At 41.5% G+C, this 22,599-nt stretch overlaps 1 protein-coding gene across 2 annotated transcripts in view; it reads left to right on the top strand.

Annotated features, from left to right (window-relative positions):
- Positions 1-22,599, top strand: part of LOC311086710 (uncharacterized protein) — a 62,935-nt gene that overhangs the window by 28,626 nt on the left and 11,710 nt on the right. Inside the window, exons 7-10 of one of the 2 annotated variants that reach the window (XM_084119717.1) lie at positions 2,934-3,188; positions 3,429-3,545; positions 4,049-4,089; positions 7,159-9,077. In XM_084119717.1, the coding sequence (XP_083975843.1) occupies positions 2,934-3,188; positions 3,429-3,545; positions 4,049-4,089; positions 7,159-7,251 (506 nt within the window). In that variant the 3' untranslated portion in view covers positions 7,252-9,077. Of the gene's footprint in view, positions 1-2,933; positions 3,189-3,428; positions 3,546-4,048; positions 4,090-7,158; positions 9,078-11,445; positions 11,755-22,599 lie in introns of those variants that run through there. The other variant, XM_084119716.1, reaches the window with a different exon arrangement.

Below are 22,599 nucleotides of genomic sequence, written 5' to 3'. Positions count from 1 at the left end.
ATATTTATACCTAAATAATTTAATCTTTAGTAGCTAAAGAATGTTGGAATATGGAAATGATTAAAGGGGAACATAAGCAATAAGGTTTATATAGAGAAACAACACATGATTACTGCACAGTCTAAACATTTATAAGATATTAAGCCAAGATATATCATTGTCTAGTTTTGTCTGGCCATATTGTATGTTTATAGTTTATTTTCCTTCTGTTTCACCGCATAAAATATTCCTTGCAAATCCCTTAAATACACAAAATGATCCTGTTTCTAAATATTTCTTCTCAAATCTTGACTACAATTCTGACTTCACTAAATATTTGCTGCTGGCAATAAATACTCAACTAATTTTTTTAAATTTCATACACTTTTTAACTCTTTATGAAATTCTAAGGAGATACTACAAAAAAATTATATTACTAAGAGCTGTTTAGTGAATCCAGAACTCTGGTCAATATTAAACTTGTAGGCTGTCAGTCTGAGACATGAGAGAAATCAAACATCTGACAGTAATCAAATGCAGAGAAACATGTTTCCACACAAACCTGTAATCTGTGCAGTAAACTTCCATTCTGACCTCTCAGGTGTCAAACAGAGTGATGATACAGACTATGATGATGTTGAGGTGAGATTCAAATGACTGTTCATATTCCTGCAGACGTCACAGATAATAAATGTCATGTGACCCAATACTGAATATTAACTGTTTCTCATTTTGTGATGGTTTGATTTATTTCTTTTCAGACTCTGACGCAGAAGATGACAGGAGATACCTGGACCACCATCACCTACTGTATAGTAGGACACCAAACACCTTCATCTGCTCATGAATGTTAAAGCATAAAAATATTTTTTGGATTGACTGGACTCACAAATGGAGCTTAAAGTCTTGATTTACTCCCAGACTTCAGGACTCTTGTAGAAGTGTACAGAATATCTTATACTACTGTAAGTCCAATGAACTTCAGTCCGTTGCCTCAGATATTATGAACAAGTGCTTCTCTGCTTCCCTCATGCCATTTGAATATATAGTTTCATGTACTGTAATCATACTGTTTATTGATTTTTATGCTGTTTGAATTTCTGTTTCTGTTCCGTTTCTGTTGAACATGAGATTTTAAAATGTTAGTGACACTAATCTGGTAAAGTATAGGTAAATTTGATAATACTTTAGAAAAAAACAATTTTCAGCTGAAACAATTGGTGTTCTCTTATGAGCGCTATAATTCCCAGAGAAAGCTATCCTGACTGGACTCACAAACCTTCATCTCAAAGACTCATCTGCTGCAGGATCCCTGAAGTACATCATTTGATATTTGCCATATTCTGCTATTTTTTACACTGATATTTTGAATGGCTGTCATTGGTGGGGAAAATGCTTTTTGCAGTCAGATGGTGTAGTTATAACTTCTACCAGCAGAGGCTAACAGGGCCATTCTAAACAGATAAACTGGGCCAATGTTCTAGTTGGGCTTTACAAACGTCAGTGTCTCTCTCACTTCTAAACCTGTGTGTGGCTTGAGTTATGAATGGGGTTTAACATTTATATACAGTTACTCATTTAGATTCGTTTTTTGTTGGATGCTGGAATATTTTCTGTGACTGGTCCAGATCAATGTTTGTTTTCAATTTTCATACTTTCTATAGTCTCATTCATATGCAGGTTATTACCTGTTCTGTATGTTCTAATGTAAAGATTTAATAATATTGCCATATTGTTTGTACTGAATAACTGTTCAATAAAAAAGGAGAAAAAAAATCATATGCAGGTTTTTAAAATGCTGTAACTTTCTTAAATTGTCCTGTATCTTTCTTAAACATGTCCTGCTTTATTTTTTAGTTTTTAGAAGCATTAACATTAAATCTAACTGATATAACTAAACTACTAATTGTCCAGCCGAGGATCATGACAAAAACTGAGCTGGTGAGAGAGTTATAATGAGGCTACATGAGTGTCATTTCAACATATTCAACTTCCTGTTTTAAGAATACAACTTCAGCCATCTTGATGTTCGTTACAATGGCAGTAGATCATCTGCTTACATCCTTCATCCTTCTCCTCATCTGTAACACAGGTAATACACTCAATTATTACATGTGTATAACTACACATGATTTATTTATTATGATTTATTTATTTATTCAAAAAAATACAGGAGTGAGAGTTGATGATGGAGTAAGATGGAGGTGTAAAATCCAAAAGCTGAACTGTGTTTCTCTCTCCTCAGGGTTCAGTGCTGAGATCTCTGTGTTTGTGGAGACGGGAGATTCTGTTCAACTGGATATACAGACACAAGAACTACCAGAGTTTGATCTTTTATCCTGGAGAAATGATAAATCAGAGAATATAGTTAGATATATGTGCAACTAAAGAAGTAAAACCTCATAATTCCTACAAGGACAGAGTGGATTTCAATGATAAAACCTTCTCTCTCACACTGAAGAACATGCAGAAGACAGACACTGGACTCTATACAGCAAAGACAAAAGGACAATCAGAGAACGGTATTGCTGCATACAGAGTATCTGTTATAGGTGAGACTCAATTCATTGTGTGATTTCATGTGTTCCTGCATAAATACAAATTCATAAGAGTCATTTATGTTTAATTTTCACTTTTATATAATGTGCACATTGAAACCAGCTTGTGGCACATTTTAATTCATTATGTTTTTCTGCAACTTTAATTAAAGCAAAAAACAACAACATTGGAGTCCTTTACTTGGAGACGTTTAAATAGAGAATACAGATAAATAATGTGGTTAAAGAAATATGTTTGGGTAGAGATGAAAGCTCATTTTATGTTATCTTTAGATTTTAATGTGTACTTCATCACTTCACTACTGTGGTCTTTATTCAACAAAACAAGCATTTAAACCATTTTACATCACTGGGCTGTGAGTGTGATTCTGATCTTGGAGTAAATGTGTGTTTCAGACGCTGTTGATGCTCCTGTTCTGACTGTAAACTCAAACTGGTCCAGCAGTGACTCCTGTACTGTGAACTTCACATGCAGAGCTCATGACCTCATGATAAACTCTAGCTATCAGAACAACAGATGCTCTCCAGAGGAAGTGACATCACAAATCAACACTCTCATCCTGGACTGCAGTGAGGAATCCATCATCTGTAACCATAGCAACCCAGTTAGCTGGAAAATAGACAGAATAAACATTACACAGCTCTGTGGAGGTAAAGACGCGCGTGTGTGTGTGTGTGTGTGTGTGTGTGTGTGTGTGTGTGTGTGTGTGTACATTCAATGAGCATTATTGTCTTTATTTTCACAAATCAAACTGATTTTAGTTTACAAACTGTAAGAGGCATGTTATTAAATATTCAATGTTAAATATCTAATATTATTAGATAATTAAGTGACTGTGAATATGCTTTGAATAGGCTGATTAATGCTGTTCTTCATCTCTTGCTTTCCAGAGAATGAATCAATCCATAGTTTGACATTTGATTACATTTTGATCTCAACTGTGATTGTTGTGGGAGTGATAGTGTTTTCTGGTTTGGTCCTTTACTGTTGCTGCAAGAATAATAAAGGTATGTCCATCACAGATATACTGAAAACTGATCTCACATTTATACCTGAAAATGATTATTGCAAAGCCAAAAATTAGATTCACCAATAGGGTTGCGTGACATTTTAACTCACAGGGTATCCCTTTATTTTTCGATGTGCAGGATACTCCATTTCTTTCAGTTGTTTGCCTCATGCGTCAGATCAAGATGCATTTAATTCTTTGCATTTATTTGTAAAAGTAGAAATGATTCTATAAATACTTTCTATAATTAGAAATGATTCTAATTTATACTCACCCCTTCCCTAAACCTAACCACTTTTCAACTATATAAACACTTAATAGACAAATAAAGGTACAGTCACAGGTATTAATTGCAAAACCATGCCCATCGTGTGTGTTGATACGCTAAACTTCGAGAAATAGATGAGAGAAATCAAACATCTGACAGTAATCAAATGCAGAGAAACATGTTTCCACACAAACCTGTAATCTGTGCAGTAAACTTCCATTCTGACCTCTCAGGTGTCAAACAGAGTGATGATACAGACTATGATGATGTTGAGGTGAGATTCAAATGACTTTATATATATTCCTGCAGGCGTCACAGATAATAAATGTCATGTCTTTTATATGTCTTATTAGGACTTTTTGTGTTACTTCCTGTCCCGAGTGCCATGTTTGTAGTCCTTTGTAGTTGGCCTATTCCCTGTTGATTATTCTGATTGTTCCCAGATGTGTCTTGTTAGCTTATATAGCCCTTGTATTTCATTTGTTCATGTCAATTGTTGAATGTAGGCTATCGTGCATGTTTGTTTTCCCAGTGTTTCCCTGTTTTGGTTTGGATTTCTTTTAATTGAATTCACTCCTTCCTAGTTACAATATCACCCAATACTGCATTACAGGGATGGGCAAATTCAATTCAATTCAATTCAAATTTATTTGTATAGCGCTTTTCACAATACATATTGTTTCAAAGCAGCTTTACAGAAAGTGCATTTCAGAAATGTACATAGAAAAATACAGTTAGTTAATCATACATTCATTTAGGGCATAAACCCTAAATTAATGTATGTCGTCTCTTCACAGGCGTCGAGTCGTCTCTTCACAGGCTTCGAGTCGTCTCTTCACAGGCTTCGAGTCGTCTCTTCACAGGCGTCGAGTCGTCTCTTCACAGGCTTCGAGTCGTCTCTGCACGGGTGTGGGGGCATCTGTAGTTTCCATGGGAGGCTGGATACAAACTGGAGCTGACAATCTGTGTTTACCTCGGGACTAGCGTCCCGAGATAACAACAGAAAAGCAGATGGGAAATAATTAGCGTAGCTGCTGTTCATAGCAATAATGCATTCAATCTGATTCAACTGTAATATAAAAGTTAAGTATTATGTGAATGCTTGGCTAAAGAAATGCGTCTTTAATCTAGTTTTAAACTGGGACAGCGAGTCTGAGCCTCGAACAATATCAGGAAGGCCATTCCACAGTTTAGGAGCTAAATGTGAAAATGCCCTCCCTCCTTTGGTGGACTTAGATATCCTAGGAATGACCAGAAGCCTCGAATTTAGTGATCTTAAAGAGCGCGATGGATTGTAGGGCGATAGAAGTTCCGTTAAATACCCAGGAGCTAAACCATTTAGTGCTTTATAGGTCATTAGTAATACTTTGTAATTGATACGGAACTTTATAGGTAACCAATGTGGTGATGATAGAATAGGTGTTATATGGTCATATTTCCTTGACCTAGTAAGAACTCTAGCAGCTGCATTTTGGACTAACTGTAGCTTGTTTATTGAGGATGCAGGACAACCAGCTAATAAAGCATTACAGTAATCTAGTCTCGAGGTCATGAATGCATGAACTAACTTTTCTGCATCAGAAACTGATAGCATATTACGTAGCTTAGCAATGTTTCTAAGGTGGAAAAAGGCTGTTCTTGTAACATATGAAATATGACTTTCGAAAGACAAGCTGCGGTCTAATATAACCCCCAGGTCTTTTACTGTAGAGGATAAAGTAACAGGACATCCTTCTAAAGTAAAGTTGTATTGTAAGAGGTTTTGTGGGCAGTTTTTTTGACCAATAAGTAATACCTCCGTTTTATCTGAATTTAATAGCAGAAAATTACACGTCATCCAGTATTTTATATCTTTAACACACTCTGTCAATTTAGATAATTTATTGTTTTCATCTGGTCGTGATGAAATATATAATTGAGTGTCATCAGCATAACAGTGGAAATGAATTCCATGTTTTCTTATAATATTACCAAGTGGCAGCATATATATTGAGAATAATAGAGGGCCCAACACAGATCCCTGCGGCACTCCATAGTTTACTGACGTTATCTTCGATTTTTTTCCATTTAAACAGACAAAATGGTAGCGGTCAGATAAGTACGATCTAAACCAGCTTAATGCCTGTCCATGAACACCAGTGTAGTTTTGTAGTCGATCTAAAAGTATCGTGTGATCTATAGTATCGAACGCAGCACTAAGATCGAGTAAAACTAGTATTGAGATACAGCCTTGGTCAGAAGCTAGAAGTAAATCATTTGTGATTTTAACGAGCGCAGTTTCTGTGCTATGATGCGGCCTGAATCCTGACTGAAACTTTTCATAGATGTCATTTTCTTGCAAGAAAGAGCCCAGTTGAGCGGACACAACTTTTTCTAGTATTTTAGACATAAATGGTAAATTTGAAATGGGTCTGTAATTTACTAGATTATTAAGATCTAATTGTGGTTTCTTAATAAGAGGTTTTATAACTGCCAACTTGAATGTTCTTGGAACATGACCTAAAGATAAAGATGAGTTAATAATATTGAGGAGAGGCTCTTCCACTACAGGTAACACTTCTTTCAGTAGTTTAGTTGGTATTGGATCTAATAAACATGTTGTTGGTTTAGATGCAATGATAAGTTTATTTAGCTCCTCCTGTCCTATAGTTGTAAAGCGCTGTAGTTTTTCTTGAGGGGCGATAATTGAGGCTGAATCATAAGACACCATTAAAGATTGTACATTTACAATTGTGTTTCTGATTCTTTCTATTTTCTCAAATGAAGCCTCATGAAGCACTGAGGCTTTCCCCTGATTATTACGAGTGTCAAGAGTGGCAAATTTATGGCAGCCATAAACCCGGAATATTTTTCTGATATTATAATTCACATATTAAAGTGTGGCAATAAATTAAATGTAACAATTATATACTAATTATAAAAAAACCAACAGAGCTGCTTGATGCAAGTAAATGGTGGTCTAATTATTTTATGGTTTCTATGGCAGAATATATTATCATGTAACATAGGCCATATGCTTATTTATAAATAAATAAATAAAAAAATAAAAAATAGTAAATGGACTTAAACTTCCAAAAAGCTGTAGAGAGGTGGTCAGGATTCAAATATTCCGACACGCAAAGTGAAGCATTCACGTGACTGGAAAGAAAGTGAGGCTTTGTTTATCGTTGATCACATGTTTCTCTGAAAACAATACGCACTCCGGAACTGAGCTTCATGAGAAATTTCACTGCGTACTCGATACACGCTTTGAAGCTTCAGTGTCATATGTAACTCCACTACTGTATTTACTATGTTTCATATTCTGTGATGATCAGTGATGGTTTGTTTGATTTCTTTTCAGAGTCTAATGCAGAAGATGACAGGAGATACCTGGACCACCATCACCTACCGTACAGTAGGACACCAAACACCTTCATCTGCTCATGAATGTTAAAGCATAAAGACTGATGATTGACTGGACTCACAAACGGAGCTTAACGTCTTGATTTAACTCTTGTGGAAGTGTACAGATGCTCTTACTGTTGTGAATGAACTTCAGTCAGTGACTGCAGATGTTATGAACTTGTGCTTCTCTGATTCCCTTATGTGACTTTAACATAGTTTCATGCAATCACACTCTTCATTGAGTGTGACTGCATGAAACTAGATATTATGGTCAAAAGAATTGGGACAAACCCTTATTAAATTTATGTGTTTCAATCAGACCCATTGCCACAGGTGTATAAAATCAAGCACCAGTCTGCATTTACAAACATTTGTGAAAAATGGGTCGCTCAGTGAATTCAAGTGTGGTTCTGTCAGTAAGTCAGTTTGTGAAATTTCATCCTCACCAGATATTCCACAGTCAACTGTAAGTGGTATTATTGGAAAGTGGACGCATTTAGAAACAGCAGCAACTCCGCCATGAAGAGGAAGACCATGTAAAGTCACAGTGGGGTCACCGAGTGCTGAGGCGTGTGGTGCGTTAAAGTCGCCGACCTATGCTGATTCCATAGCTGACGATTTCCAAACGTCCTCTGGTATTAAAACAAAAACAGCGGTGGGATTTTCATGAAATGGGTTTCCATGGCCGAGCAGCTGCAAGCCTCACATCACCAAGTATAATGTCAAGCGTTGGATGGAGTGGTGTAAAGCACACTGTTCTGTGGAGTTAGGCAGTCTGATGGATGAGTCTGGGTTTGACGGATGCCAGGAGAACAGTACTTGCCTGACTGCATTGTGCCAACTGTAAAGTTTGGAGGAAGTATAATGGTATGTGGATGTTTTTTAGGGGTTGGGCTAGACCCCTTACTTCCAGTGAAGGGAAGTCTTCAGTGCTTCAGCATATCAATATATTTCGGACACTGCCTCCAATTTCGTAGGGAAAAAACTCCCATAGCAACACTCCAAAATCTGTGGAAAGCCTTCCCAGAAGAGTGGAAACTGCTGTAGCTGCAAAGGCAGGATAATATCCAAATTAACATCTATGTATTTAGAATGTGATGCAATTACAGTCCCTGTTGGTGTAATAGTCAGGTGTCACAATACTTTTGTCCATATAGTGTATGTTAATATCTGGGACTAACCTGTTTAATTACATACAGGGTAACATGATCACCAGCTGGAGTGCCCTGCTGGTTGTCCAACACTCCCCTCTTGTTCAGTACCATCTCCCATCTCCTGATTCTTTTGATTCTTTGCCTGCTCTTTTCTATATAGGTTATTTTGGATTTCTCTGTTTGCCTCAGCCCTGAACTTATAGATATGTATTGGTAGATGCCAAGTTCGACCACTCCATGCACATATGCGCGCCCGCCATCTTGCAACGGTCAGCGTGTCGTCACTCACAGTAAATGATGTCACAACATTGTGCAGCTTCTGGTTGTGAAACCGTCAAGATGTAAATTCCCAAAGAAATGGGATAACCTTTATATGTAGCCTACTAACTCAATATTAAATGTTTTTAATAGGTGGTAACTTTTTTTAAAGTCATGTCAGCTGATGCCTTTTTCTTGTTGTATTGTTAATTTAGCTAAATCATCTGCTGAAGTCTGTTTCATATATAGATATTCATGCATGCTTCCAACTACGGTTGTCGACGCTCAGTCAACTTGCTCTCGAATGTTCACGGTCTTCCAGTCCAGCATACGGCTTATGTATCGCAGCTCACTGAAACAGCCACTAATGAGGCATCTATGTATATCTATGTATTTGTGTATGACCTTTGCCTGAATTTGGATTACGATTATGGACTACCCTGTTAATAAATACTGCGTTTGGATCCTCAACCCGAGATCTGACATTCTTATTATTTATCTATTTTAAAGGGTCATGAATAGTTGATTTAGTATTTGACATTCTTTTATTTAAAATTCTTTTAAATATTTAGTTCATTAATAATTCAATAAACAATGACAGACAAAGTGGAATCCCAATAAAAGAGATTCATCTAAAATATATATTCTATGACTTATACAGTCATATATTCAGTTTCCAGTATTTAGCCTAACTGAAGATATGGGAATACTAAATGGAATGATTTCACTCAAGCCTTTATGGACTACAGGTAACTTGTAGGATTATTGATTAATAAACGCATGAATTATAATAAATATCATAGACCACCATTTTCCATTTAGAGTATCACATAAAGCAAGGCGCAGTTGATGTCAAACACACCTTATGGGTTTTCAAGGTTTTGACATTTTCTTAAAGGAATTAAAAAGAGACTCAGAGGAGAACTCTAAAATGTGGATTACAGTAAATGGTTCTGACTTTGTGAAGTTGAAAATTACCCAGAAGACAAAGTAATAATATAGTATAATCAGGAATAACATCATTAGAATGAAAATCAGACCAAAAAAAGAAAAATTAACAATTCAATTTTTTTTTTATATCAGTATAGGGAAAGAGCAGGGTAAACCAGGTGTGATATGCCCTCCTGATATATATCTTTTAACCTTAACCTTGGCTGAAAATTGAAATGAAGACATTCTGAACGTAATCTCCAAATATCGACCCCAAGATATTATTACACGACATTTAACTTTAATACCAACAGCAGAAACTTTATCGGAATCATGCACATACAAAATTTCACTTTTTTGGGATTTACTGTATATCGCATATACAATGAGAAGCTTATTGCCACTTCAGCAGGTGTTTTCTTGTAGGAGTTGCGTAGATTAATCCCTCGGTGTTCTCATTCCTAACTGAAGAATGATACCAAACTGTCAAAACATTGTTTTATCTGTTTGTTTCTTTTTTCTTCAGAGTTAACGCAAATATGTGATTGTAATCTGATTATGCATTTTAAAATGTAATTTAGTCTAATTAGTCTAAGTGATTGCATAGTTCACATTACATACTTCATTACATGTGTTAGTGTAAGGAGAATGAATAATGAGAATATCCTCATTATTCAGAAAAACAATTAAATGGAGAAAAACAATTAAAATATATAGTTAGTATTGAGTAATTAATTAACTTCATATAAACTAATGCCTGGCTCATGTGACATGACCTCTTCATTTAACCAAGAGCACACACATTGGGAGTGTTGATGTAATGTAACATTACCTCTTAATGTTAATGTAAGATGTGCATGTAGTAGTAGTATAACCAATGCTAATCACAACATGCGTGTATGTGTATTTTTCCATATAGTCTGTTTTCTGTGGCTGGTTCAAGTTTCATCATTTCTTGTCTCATCAATATGGAAAAGCTGTTTCTCAGAGATCAGTGTGAAACTGTGTGACTGACTGTTATTAAACGCATGCTTAACTGAGCTGTTTGTTGTGAGAGAGTTATAATGAGGCCACATGAGCATCATTTCAACATATTCAACTTCCTGTTTTAAGAATACAACTTCAGCCATCTTGATGTTTGTTACAATGGCAGTAGATCGTCTGCTTACATCCTTCATCCTTCTCCTCATCTGTAACACAGGTAATACACTCAATTATTGCATGTGTATAAATAACTGAAATGTCTTGTTTTTAAGTGCTTTATCTATAATGTCGCTTGTGTAAAGCATCATGTTCAGTCTGCTATAGTTCTACATCTCATGAACAGGATCTGCTCCTGATGAGAAACTAAAGCACTAGAGAACTAGAGTGACTCGTCTCTAACATTACTAACACTAGAGTGATAAAGAATCATTTCCATTAGGCTACATTAGGGATTAAAAAACAGACATCAGATTTGTATTTATTGAAGATATTTTGGTAATATTTCATGAAGCATGTTGTAACACAGTTCGTTGTTGTGGGAAGAAGGAGGCGGAAACTGGCGAACGATGAAAGACTTTTAATAATAAAATGAACAAACACAAAACGAGAGTAAAGGCAGCGGCCCCTCACGGACGACTGCTGTCACATAAAACAGAAACACAACGTAAAGTCCAGGCCTATCCTTCACTGTCGTCACGACTCGCTCATAGTTTGTTTTGTTATTTGTATGTTTTCAATGTTCATAAAACACATATAACCTGTAATTTAACATTTAACATTGCACTGAGAGCGATGCATAATGCAAGGACTAAAATATCTGCAAGACTGCAACTCCAGAATAGAAACAGTAGTTTTGATCAACTCTTGAACACAGAGCATGAGATGCTTAACAAAACAGTGTGTTTCTCTCTCCTCAGGGTTCAGTGCTGAGATCTCTGTGTTTGTGAAGACGGGAGATTCTGTTCAACTGGATATACAGACACAAGAACTACCAAAGTTTGATCTTTTATCCTGGATAAATGATAAATCAGAGAATATAGTTAGATATATAAGTGCAACTAAAGCAGTAAAACCTCATAATTCCTACAAGGACAGAGTGGATTTCAATGATGAAACCCTCTCTCTCACACTGAAGAACATGCAGAAGACAGACACTGGACTCTATACAGCAATAGCAAGAGGAGAATCAGAGAACAATATTGCTGCATACAGAGTATCTGTTATAGGTGAGTGTGATTTCATGTGTTCCTGCATAAAAGACAATTCATAAGAGTCATTTAATTTCTCACTTTTATATAGTGTGCACATATAAGCTTGTAGCACATTTTTTTTACTTTATTGATTTTTACTCGTTTATTTACGTTTTAAATAAAGAATACAAATAAATGTGGTTAAAGAAATATTGTTGGGTTGTGTTTATTCTTTATGTTGTCTTTAGATTTGAATGTATACTGAATCTCTACTGTGATATTTATACAGCATGAATTAATGTTTAAACTTTTTTTCAAATCAATGGCCTGTTAAATTGTGAGTGTGATTCTGATCTTGGAGTAAATGTGTGTTTCAGACGCTGTGGAAGCTCCTGTTCTGACTGTAAACTCAAACTGGTCCAGTGATTCCTGTGTTACTTTTAGTTTTACATGTAGAGGTCATGACCTCACACTCAGCTCCATTTTTGAATATGGCAGCTGCTCTCCAGAGGAAGTGACATCACAAATCAACACTCTCATCCTGAACTGCAGTGAGGAATCCATCATCTGTAACCATAGCAACACTGTCAGCTGGAAGGAAGACAGAATACATATAAAACAACTCTGTAGAGGTAAATATCTGCTTTTAATTTTATCTCACAAATCAAGGCTACTTACTATAGACTAATTATGTTGTTCATCTTTTACTTTCCAGATAATGAAAGACTACAAACCGAAAATATTAAACCATTATCTTTTAATTCGTTCAATCTTATGTCTCTGTTTGGTGTTGTGGGAGTGATCGTGATAGTATTTTCTGGTTTGCTCCTTTACTGTTGCTGCAAGAATAATAAAGGTATATCCATCTCACAAATATTAAAAAACTGATATTTATACCTAAATAAAATGATTCTTTAGTAGCTAAAGAATGTTGGAATATGGAAATGATTAAAGGGGAACATAAGCAATAAGGTTTATATAGAGAAACAACACATGATTACTGCACAGTCTAAACATTTAAGCCAAGATACATCATTGTCTAGTTTTGTCTGGCCATATTGTATGTTTATAGTTTATTTTCCTTCTGTTTCACAGCATAAAATATTCCTTGCAAATCCTTTAAATGAACAAAATGTCCTGTTTCTAAATATTTCTTCTCAAATCTTGACTACAATTCTGACTTCACTAAATATTTGCTGCTGGCAATAAACACTCAACTAGTTTTTTCAGATTTCAAACACTTTTTAACTCTTTATGAAATTCTGGAGATACTACAAAAAATTGTATATTACTAAGAGCTGTTTAGTGAATCCAGAACTCTGGTCAATATTAAACTTGTAGGCTGTCAGTCTGAGACATGAGAGAAATCAAACATCTGACAGTAATCAAATGCAGAGAAACATGTTTCCACACAAACCTGTAATCTGTGCAGTAAACTTCCATTCTGACCTCTCAGGTGTCAAACAGAGTGATGATACAGACTATGATGATGTTGAGGTGAGATTCAAATGACTGTTCATATTCCTGCAGACGTCACAGTTAATAAATGTCATGTGACCCAATACTGAATATTAACTGTTTCACATTTTGTGATGGCTTGATTTATTTCTTTTTAGACTCTGACGCAGAAGATGACAGGAGATACCTGGACCACCGTCACCTACTGTATAGTAGGACACCAATCATCTGCTCATGAATGTTAAAGCATAAAAATACTTTTTGGATTGACTGGACTCACAAATGGAGCGTAGAGTCTTGATTTACTCCCAGACTTCATGGCTCTTGTGGAAGTGTACAGAATATCTTATACTATTGTAAGTCCAATGAACTTCATTACGTTGCCTCAGATATTATGAACAAGTGCTTCTCTGCTTTCCTCTTGTCATTTGAATATATAGTTTCATGTACTGTAATCATACTGTTTATTGATTTTATGCTGTTTGAATTTGCTGTCTTTCTTGACCAGGTTTTGGTTGAACATGATATTTTAAAATGTTAGTGACACTAATCTGGTAAAGTATAGGTCAATTTGATAATACTTTAGAATAAATCAATTTTCAGCTGAAACAATTGGTGTTATGAGCGCTATAATTCCCAGAGAAAGCTATCCTGACTGGACTCACAAACCTTCATCTCAAAGACTGCAGGATCCCTGAAGTACATAATTTGATATTTGCCATATTCTGCTATTTTTTACACTGATATTTTGAATGGCTGTCATTGGTGGGGAAAACGCTTTTTGCAGTCAGATGGTGTAGTTATAACTTCTACCAGCAGAGGCTAACAGGGCCATTCTAACCAGAAAAACTGGTCCAATGTTCTAGTTGGGCTTTACAAACGTCATTGTCTCTCTCACTTCTAAACCTGTGTGTGGCTTGAATTATGAATGGGGTTTAACATTCATATACAGTTACTCATTTAGATTAGTTTATTGTTGGATGCTGGAATATTTTCTGTGAACAGTCTAAATCAATGATATTTTATCATTAATTTTTAATTGATGAATATTTAATGTAGCGTGATTCTTTTCTAATCTAAAGAAGTAGGCGGTATTCTGTTCACCTTCCTCCAGCCATCTTTTCCTAGACCTTATAAAGGCTCCTTCAGCCTTTTTTATAGATATTGTCTAGTTTGCTTTGTAATTCTGCCATATTTGTTTTATCTATATCTGAAAAGTTATTAGACCATTTGTTTAGGAGTGGGGTAATTCCAAATATAATTATATCTTCCTGTTCTTTATTAACTTTGACTGTCAACATGCCTTAAATATTTTGAAGCCTCAAATTTAAAAAGTTCCCAATTAGTGCAATATAATTTTTCTGTATTAGCCTTTTTTTTTTTAAAATACTTCATGAGACATGTAATCTCTATTTTTACTGATTCGATTTTCAGTAAAAAATTATTAAGTTTCCAATAAGATGATTTTGCAGGACCATAATAAGTGGATATCTGCATATTGAGAAAAAATGCTTTGTGGTCAGTAAGAGGGGTTGGAATTATCTCAACAGAGATATTATGTAAGTCAACATTCCTAGACGTAAGCCAAAAATCTATTCTTGATTGCCTGGAGAAAGCAGTATTACACCTAGTATATGTTTTTTTATTTGGATATTTTTGTCGCCAGATATCTATTAAGTCATATTTCTCCATAAAAGTCTTAATAGCAAGTTACATGGAGTGTTCTTTGGTGGCATACGATCTAGCATATTATCTGGAGCAGGGTGGGAAATTAAGGCTTTGCAAAATATAAAAGAATAAAAACTTTTGCTGCTGGATATAATAAATTAAGAAGGCCTATGTATTTATAGTCGTTAATAATATTTCACACCGTCAGATAACAATAATAAAGCAATCATAAATTAGCCTAGACTTTGATCCAAGTGTTTTCGAGAAAAAATATTTTAATGCTGATTACCTTAGCTACTGTATCCAGTGAATTAACGATCACTCAGCTTTTCTGCAGACTTGCTGTAAGTTTCAGCTGGCTACTGAGAACGTCTCGGTTACGTATGTAACCCTCGTTCCCTGAGTAGGGAACGGAGACGTTACGTCGGATGACGACAAATGGGGTTTCGCTTAGAAAGCCTATCATCTTCGAGTATATAAAACGAGCCAATGGTAATGAAATGCCATGGGTCTGCGGAATTTGCATAGCGTATCTCCACCCCACGCAGGGGGTATATAAGGAAGTGCGCGAGCAACATGCAGATATGTCTTCGCTGAGGAGCCGAGACTGAACTCAGGCGTTCCAGCGGTACAGCGGAAGTGGCAGGGAGACGTAACGTCTCCGTTCCCTACTCAGGGAACGAGGGTTACATACGTAACCGAGACGTTCCCTTTCGTTGTCACTCCGAGTTACGTCGGATGACGACGAATGGGGTTCCCAGTGTAATCACGCCATCTCTCGACTGTCTTCCAGTACCCTGCGTAAGTCTGAGCTCCCTGTCGTGAGACTGGCACGGACGAAGGAGTCCTACTTAACACAGGAATACCAAGGTACACTGGGAAGCATATCTCAGTGGAAATATGCAATTATGCCCAGCCGAAGGGGGGGACTTAGAATACACATATGACCGCGAAGGGCTGCATATGGAGAATCACTGGGGTGTCCAGCCGCAGGTGGAATATTTCAACCCCAGGGGAGGCAAGGTGGCTTGCCAAGGGAAAGACACATGCTCAGAGAGGCTTACAGTGGAAATAGACATGTGGGGGTCGCCCGGAGGGGGAACCATGCACATGGAGGCACCTAGCCAAGCGCGAAGCTGCCAGTGGCATGACTCTGGCATTGACGTCGTCAGTGCTGGAGGAGACTCAGGGCTTATTAGGCTCACCTGAGGAAAATATCGCACGTATCCCGTCCGTGGAGAGGAATGGCGAGCAAGCGAAGACACCTGAGCAGAATCTAGTACCGGCTAGTTGAAGCGAGTACATGAGAAGAAACTGGCTCTACTCGGAGATTGTAGAATCTCGCGAATGTGTTGGGTGTCGCCCAGCCTGCAGCTCTGCAGATGTCTGTTAGCGAGGCGCCATGCGCTAGAGCCCAAGAGGATGCCACACTCCGGGTGGAGTGGGCCGTCACACCAAGGGGGCATGGACGACCTTGCTGCTGGTAAGCCAAAGCAATGGCGTCCACTATCCAGTGAGACAACCTTTGCTTGGAGAGAGCCTTTCCCTTCAGCTTCCCACCATGACAGACAAAGAGCTGGTCTGAGGTCCTGAAACACTGCGTTCTGTCTACGTAAGCACGGAGGGCGCGTACTGGACAGAGCAGTGCCAAGGCTGGGTCTGCCTCCTCCAAGGGCAGCGCTTGCAGGTTCACCACCTGGTCCCGGAAGGGAGTGGTGGGAACCTTGGGCACATATCCAGGCCGGGGTCTCAGGATCACGTGAGAGTTAGCCGGCCCGAATTCCAGGCACGCTTCGTCAACCGAGAATGCCTGCAGGTCCCCTACCCTCTTGATGGAGGCCAATGCAACCAGGAGCGCTGTCTTCATTGACAGGAACTTAAGCTCCACTGATTGCAGAGGCTCAAAGGGAGCACTCTGCAGGGCAGTTAAAACCACTGAGAGGTCCCAAGAGGGAACGAGAGGAGGGCGAGGAGGATTTAGTCTCCTCGCTCCTCTCAGGAACCTGATGATCAGGTCATGCTTCCCCAGAGACTTACCTTCAACTGTGTCGTGATGTGCGGCAATGGTGGCAACATACACTTTCAGGGTGGAGGGAGACAGCCTTCGCTCCAACCCTTCTTGCAGGAAGGAAAGCACGACACTGATCGGGCATTTCGTGGGTTCTTGATGTTTAGAAGAACCAGTTGACGAAGAGGTTCCACTTCAACGCATAGACATGTCTCGTGGACGATGCTTTAGCGGAAGTGATGGTAGCCACCACCGCTGGTGGTAGGGTACTCAAACCTACCTCCTCCCGTCCAGGAGCCACACGTGGAGGTTCCAAAGATCGGGACGAGGGTGCCAAAGGGTGCCCCGTCCCTGAGAAAGCAGGTCCTTCCTCAGGGGAATTGGCCAGGGAGGTGCTGTCGCGAGGAGTACTAGTTCTGGGAACCAGGTGCGGTTGTGCCAATACGGGGCAACCAATATTACCTGCTCCTCGTCCTCCCTGATCTTGCGCAAAGTCTGCGCAAGAAGGCTCACTGGGGGAAACGCATACTTGCGTAGGCCCCGCGGCCAGCTGTGCGCCAGTGCATCCGTGCCGAGCGTGCCCTCGGACAGGGAATAAAACAGGTCGCAGTGGGACGAGTCGTGGGAGGCAAACAGATCTACCTGAGCGTCCCCGAACTGATCCCAAATCAGCTGGACCAACTGGGGATGGAGTCGCCATTCTCCAGCGAGAGGCCGAACTCGAGACAGCTCGTCGGCCGCCTGGTTCAGGTGTCCCGGGATATAAATGGCTCGAAGCGACCTCAGATGCTTCTGACTCCATATGAGGAGGTGGCGGGCGAGTTGCGACATACGGCGGGAGCGTAGACCACCTTGACGGTTGATGTACGCTACTGTGGCGGTATTGTCTGATCGGACTAGTACGTGTTGACCCTTGAGCAATGCCCGGAAGCGGTGCCGTGTTGCCATGCCCACCTCGGGACTAGATCGCGAAGCCAAAGCTGAAGCGGTCTCATATGAAGCAAACCGAGCGGCGTAACGCCGAGCGGCGTAACGCCGAGCGGCGTTACTGAAAACGTTTCAGTGGGACCGCACTCTTGCCCTCGAACTGACGAAGACAAGTCAGCAGTGACTGCGCGCGCTCGCTCGTAAGCTACGCGGACATGGCGACCGAGTCGATTTCCATCCCGAGAAAAGAGATCCTCTGCACAGGGCAGAGTTTGCTCTTCTCCCAGTTGACCTGAAGGCCCAGACGAGCTAGGTGCCGGAGCACAAGGTCCCTGTGTTCGAAACCTGATCTCGAGAGTGAGCTAGGATCAGCCAGTCGTCGAGATAGTTCAGGATGCGAACCCCATGTTCCCGGAAAGGAACAAGGGCTGCCTCGACGACCTTCGTGAAGACGCGAGGAGACAGGGCTAGCCCGAAAGGGAGAACCGCGTACTGGTATGCCCGCCCCTCGAAAGCAAACCGAAGAAACGGTCTGTGTCGAGGAAGAATGGAAACATGGATGTAGGCGTCCTTCAGGTTGATCGCTGCAAACCAATCCTGTGGCCGTACGCATTCGAAAAGGCGTTTGGCCGTGAGCATCTTGAACGGCAGCCTGTGAAGGGAGCGGTTCAAGACGCGCAGGTCCAGGATAGGTTGTAACCCACCGGATTTCTTTGGTACAATGAAGTAGGGGCTGTAGAAGCCGGACCTCATTTCGGCTGGAGGGACAGTAGGGTGTCGACCTCCGCTCTCATGACAGGGGCATTGCCACCGACCATAGTGAAGCGGACTCCCCTGAAGCGGGGAGGAGACCGCGCGAACTGAATCGCGTAGCCGAGCCTGATGGTTCTCGCGACCCAGCGGGACAGTCTGGGGAGCTCTAGCCAGGCCCCCAGAAACTGCGCCAGCAGGGTCATTCGAACCACAGACGTACCCTCGGTGGTGCAGCGAGGCAGAATGACCGGCCCAGGCAAGGGTGGCATAGCGGCCCTGTGCGGGGGCGCGGTCATTTGCCGCATCCTGCCAGAGGAGGCCAGGGGAGGACCAGCGTCCCACGGGGGCGTGCTCTGGCAGGGGACTGGCGACAGAGGGGGATGAGAGGGGTGTGGCCCGTGGGCGGCGCATGCTGTCATCCGAGAACTCTGTGTGCTCAGAGATGAGTGTGTCAGTTCTGTCTTTAACCACATTAGGGTGCTGCCCGGCGAGGGACGAGCAGCGGGAATGGGAAAACCAAGGATTCTCCCCCGGCCCTCCACCGGGGGAAGGAGCGGCCCTGCTACTGTCTCCTGCACAGAACTGGATGTCATCTCTGAGCAGCCACCCTCAGGAGCGCCGTCCTGCGGCTTCCTCCACGACGCGACCCGGAAGCAGCGGACTGCTGGGGCCGATCGGGAGGGGCGGGAGCCACAGGAGGGCGTCCTCAGCGGCGAGCAGGCTGAGGCACCTGTGCCGGCGGCTGCGCTGCCGGAGCAGCGGGCCGCCGGGGCAGGACGTGTTTTAAAGCCAGTCGAGAACTGCTGGGCACAGCCTGGGATATGGGGGTGTCGAGGAACCGGGTCCGCTCGGCCTCCCGCATATCAGCCAGGTTGAGCCACAGCTGTCGCTCCTGGACCACACAGGTGGACATCACCTGACCCAGGGAGCGTGCGGTCACCTTCGTCGCCCGGAGAGCAAGGTCGGTGGCGGCACGCAGCTCATCGAAGAGCCCTGGGTCAGACCTCCCCTCGTGCATGTCACGCAACATCTGGGCCTGGTAGACCTGGAGTGTCGCCATGGCATGCAGTGAGGAGGCCGCCAGCCCCGCAGCTCTATAGGCCTTCGCCACAAGGGTGGAGGAGAACCTACAGGCCTTGGAGGGGTGCTTAGGGTCACCATGGGAAGAAGCACTCTGAGGACACAGCTGCATCGCAACAGAGCGTTCAACCTGGGGAACCCCAGTGTACCCATTGGCGGCCGCCTGATCGAGAGGAGGCAAGGCGGAGGAGGTCGCCGAGCGATCACGGGAAGACAGGGGGGCCACACCCAAAAACCAATCGTCCAGCCGCGAGCGCACTGGACCAGGTGGCGGGGACTGCCCGGGAAAGCATGGCCGTCAGCTCGGGATCTGATTTGGGCAATGCTGGAGCACCCGAGGGTGGCAGCACAGCCGAATCATCACTTCCCAAGGACTCCTGCCCACCTTGTGATGCAGCGATTGACATTGAATCGTCATCTGGAGCGCCAAATGAGATCCGCGGCAAGTCAGAGGACTGTACTGCGGTCATATCCGGAACACTCGCGGGTTGCACGGAAGTAGAGGGGGGTGTGGAGCGTGGAATAGTCGGCGCTTTGTTCCACACCGTCACCCTCAGGTCACCCTGGCCGCCAGCCGAAGTACCAGCTCTCGTGGAGCTCGTAGATCGGGGTGCGGATGAGGGGACTCTACCATGAAGGTCATTGAGTCTCGACCGTAACCGTGCGATGGGCTCATCCAAACGCTGCCTTAGCGTGCTCGACACCCAGACACACAAGGCAGAGATTGTGCCCATCAGAATCAGAAACAAATAGACCGCAACCAGAAGTACACGGGCGAGGCATCTTTAAAAAGACGTGCACCATGTAAGCTCTTTTAGAAAGGAGATTTCTCCGCAAATGTTGAAGCGACCAGGGAGAGAACACACACACACTGGCAAATCACTGCACAGATAAGCAGGGAATGTGCACTCGCTGGAACTCGCTGTCACACCAACACTTGGAGAGAGGCTCGTTTCGAAGAGAATAGAGATGATAACTCAGAATTGGCTGTGGAGTGAAGTGATCAACTTGGCTCCGAAACGAAAACATATCTGCATGTTGCTCGCGCACTTCCTTATATACCCCCTGCGTGCTGGCGCGGATTAATGCACAGGCTTGCCTAGGCTGCAGCCTAGGGGCCCCACGTGTGCAGGGGCCTCGGATTGGCCAGACAATTTTTTAATTTATTTTTTATTTACTTAAGCGCAAAGGCACGGCGCCAGGATTCCAGTTTTGGATGGGCCAGACCAATTGTGGGTGGGCCTTAAATTAAAAACCTTATTGAATCACTGTTTAACCTAATAAAAATTACTGACTAATAGGCCTATACTGTTATATTATATGTGCGTATACATAATATAGATTTTAATAGCTTGATGCTCTTTAAATATTTTGTTGCATTGTAAAAAGTTTCGGTGCATAGGACGGACCTATCCGCGATCGCTCTCCATGGTTCTGACCAAAGAAGAGCGCTTTGGAATCTCCATTACGCATCATACGCATCATACCTGGGCTGCATTTCCCGATAACGCTGTCTCTTAGCGCGCTACGAAGACTCATAGGTAGGCCTGTCACGATAACAAATTTTGCTGGACGATAAATTGTCCAAGAAATTATTGCGATAAACGATAATATTGTCGTTCGAGACCATTTTCATCTAATATAATGATAATGGCATAATAATGCAGGTACACCTTTTCAAAGATCTATAAACTTTTATTTCTTAAGAATATTAAACATTGAAAACGGAAAAACATTTTAAACATCCACAAAAAATGAACAAAACAACCAAAAACAATAAAAGCAATGGACTCTCAGTGTCTGTTAACAAAAAAATTCACTTGAATAAATACCAAAAACAATAAATAAAATGGATGTAAACAAAATTGCACTTCAAAAAATATTAAACATTAGGCTCAGACATAAATAGTGATACATTCCATAACAGGCAAAACTGCCGGTCAGGACCTTTGTAAACAAATTTAAAAAAGCCTCAACAGGATACCACAGCATTTTGCACTGTCCTCCTGTTACTTTGTCGACTAAACGCCCGAGTGATTGTGTAATTTACTGTCGGGAAGACGGAGACGCGCTTTATTGCGTGTATATGCTACGCACTGAAAATACTTGGTTAGGATTAGGGGTGAGGAGTGAGTGCGTATTACACGCCATAAAGTGCGTATCATATGCACGCAAAAACTATTTTTGGCGTATAAATGGCACGAGAAATAACATTCGTGTTATAGATACGCATTTTTATGAGATCGGGCTCGCTGTCGCGTTTGGCTTTGAAACCAATTCCATCTTTTTCTTTTTTTTTCCCTCCAACTCACAACTAGCGTCTTCTCTCTCTCCCGGCAGTCGCTGCAAGCAGTCCCGCCGGCGCTTTCCCATACAAAGACCATGTGACTGACAAGCGCCGCGACGCCGCCTCCCCACACAAAGACCATGCAACTGACAAGAGAGTTCACTCCTCCTATACGCTAAGGAACCGAGAGTGGTCATCCAGTCTATTTGATAGAGAGAGAGAGAGAGAGAGAGAGAGAGAGAGAGAGAGAGAGAGAGAGAGAGAGAGAGAGAGAGAGAGGGGAGGAAAACAAACAAGCATGCAAATGGAATTATCGCGGCCGGAAAAATTATCGAGCTAATTTTTTTTTATCGTGCGATTAATTGATTTATTGACTTTCGCGACAGGCCTACTCATAGGTATAACTTAACTAAAGGTATACTACCACTAAAGGTATACCATTGCTAGGCGTCTTCAGAGCTATCATCCACTTGCGAGGCAGAGACGCTGAGAGGCAGAGGCGCTGGCGCCCTCCTAGCAACGGTGCTGGTCACGCTAGCTGCGCTAGCCGCGCTAGTCGCGCTAGTATCCTGGGGTGGCAGAGACGAAGATGTGCTAGGTGATGTGGATCTCAGCTCTCTTCATCTCCTGGTTGCAGCGATGACTCCGAGACTGTACGTGTGCGTTTAAGAGCCTACCTAAACAACGACTGTTGCAACAG

Source organism: Abramis brama (genome assembly GCF_963993115.1).
Source record: "Abramis brama genome assembly, chromosome: 7".
Lineage (NCBI taxonomy): Eukaryota > Metazoa > Chordata > Actinopteri > Cypriniformes > Leuciscidae > Abramis > Abramis brama.
This window is presented reverse-complemented; position numbering and strand designations above follow the sequence as displayed.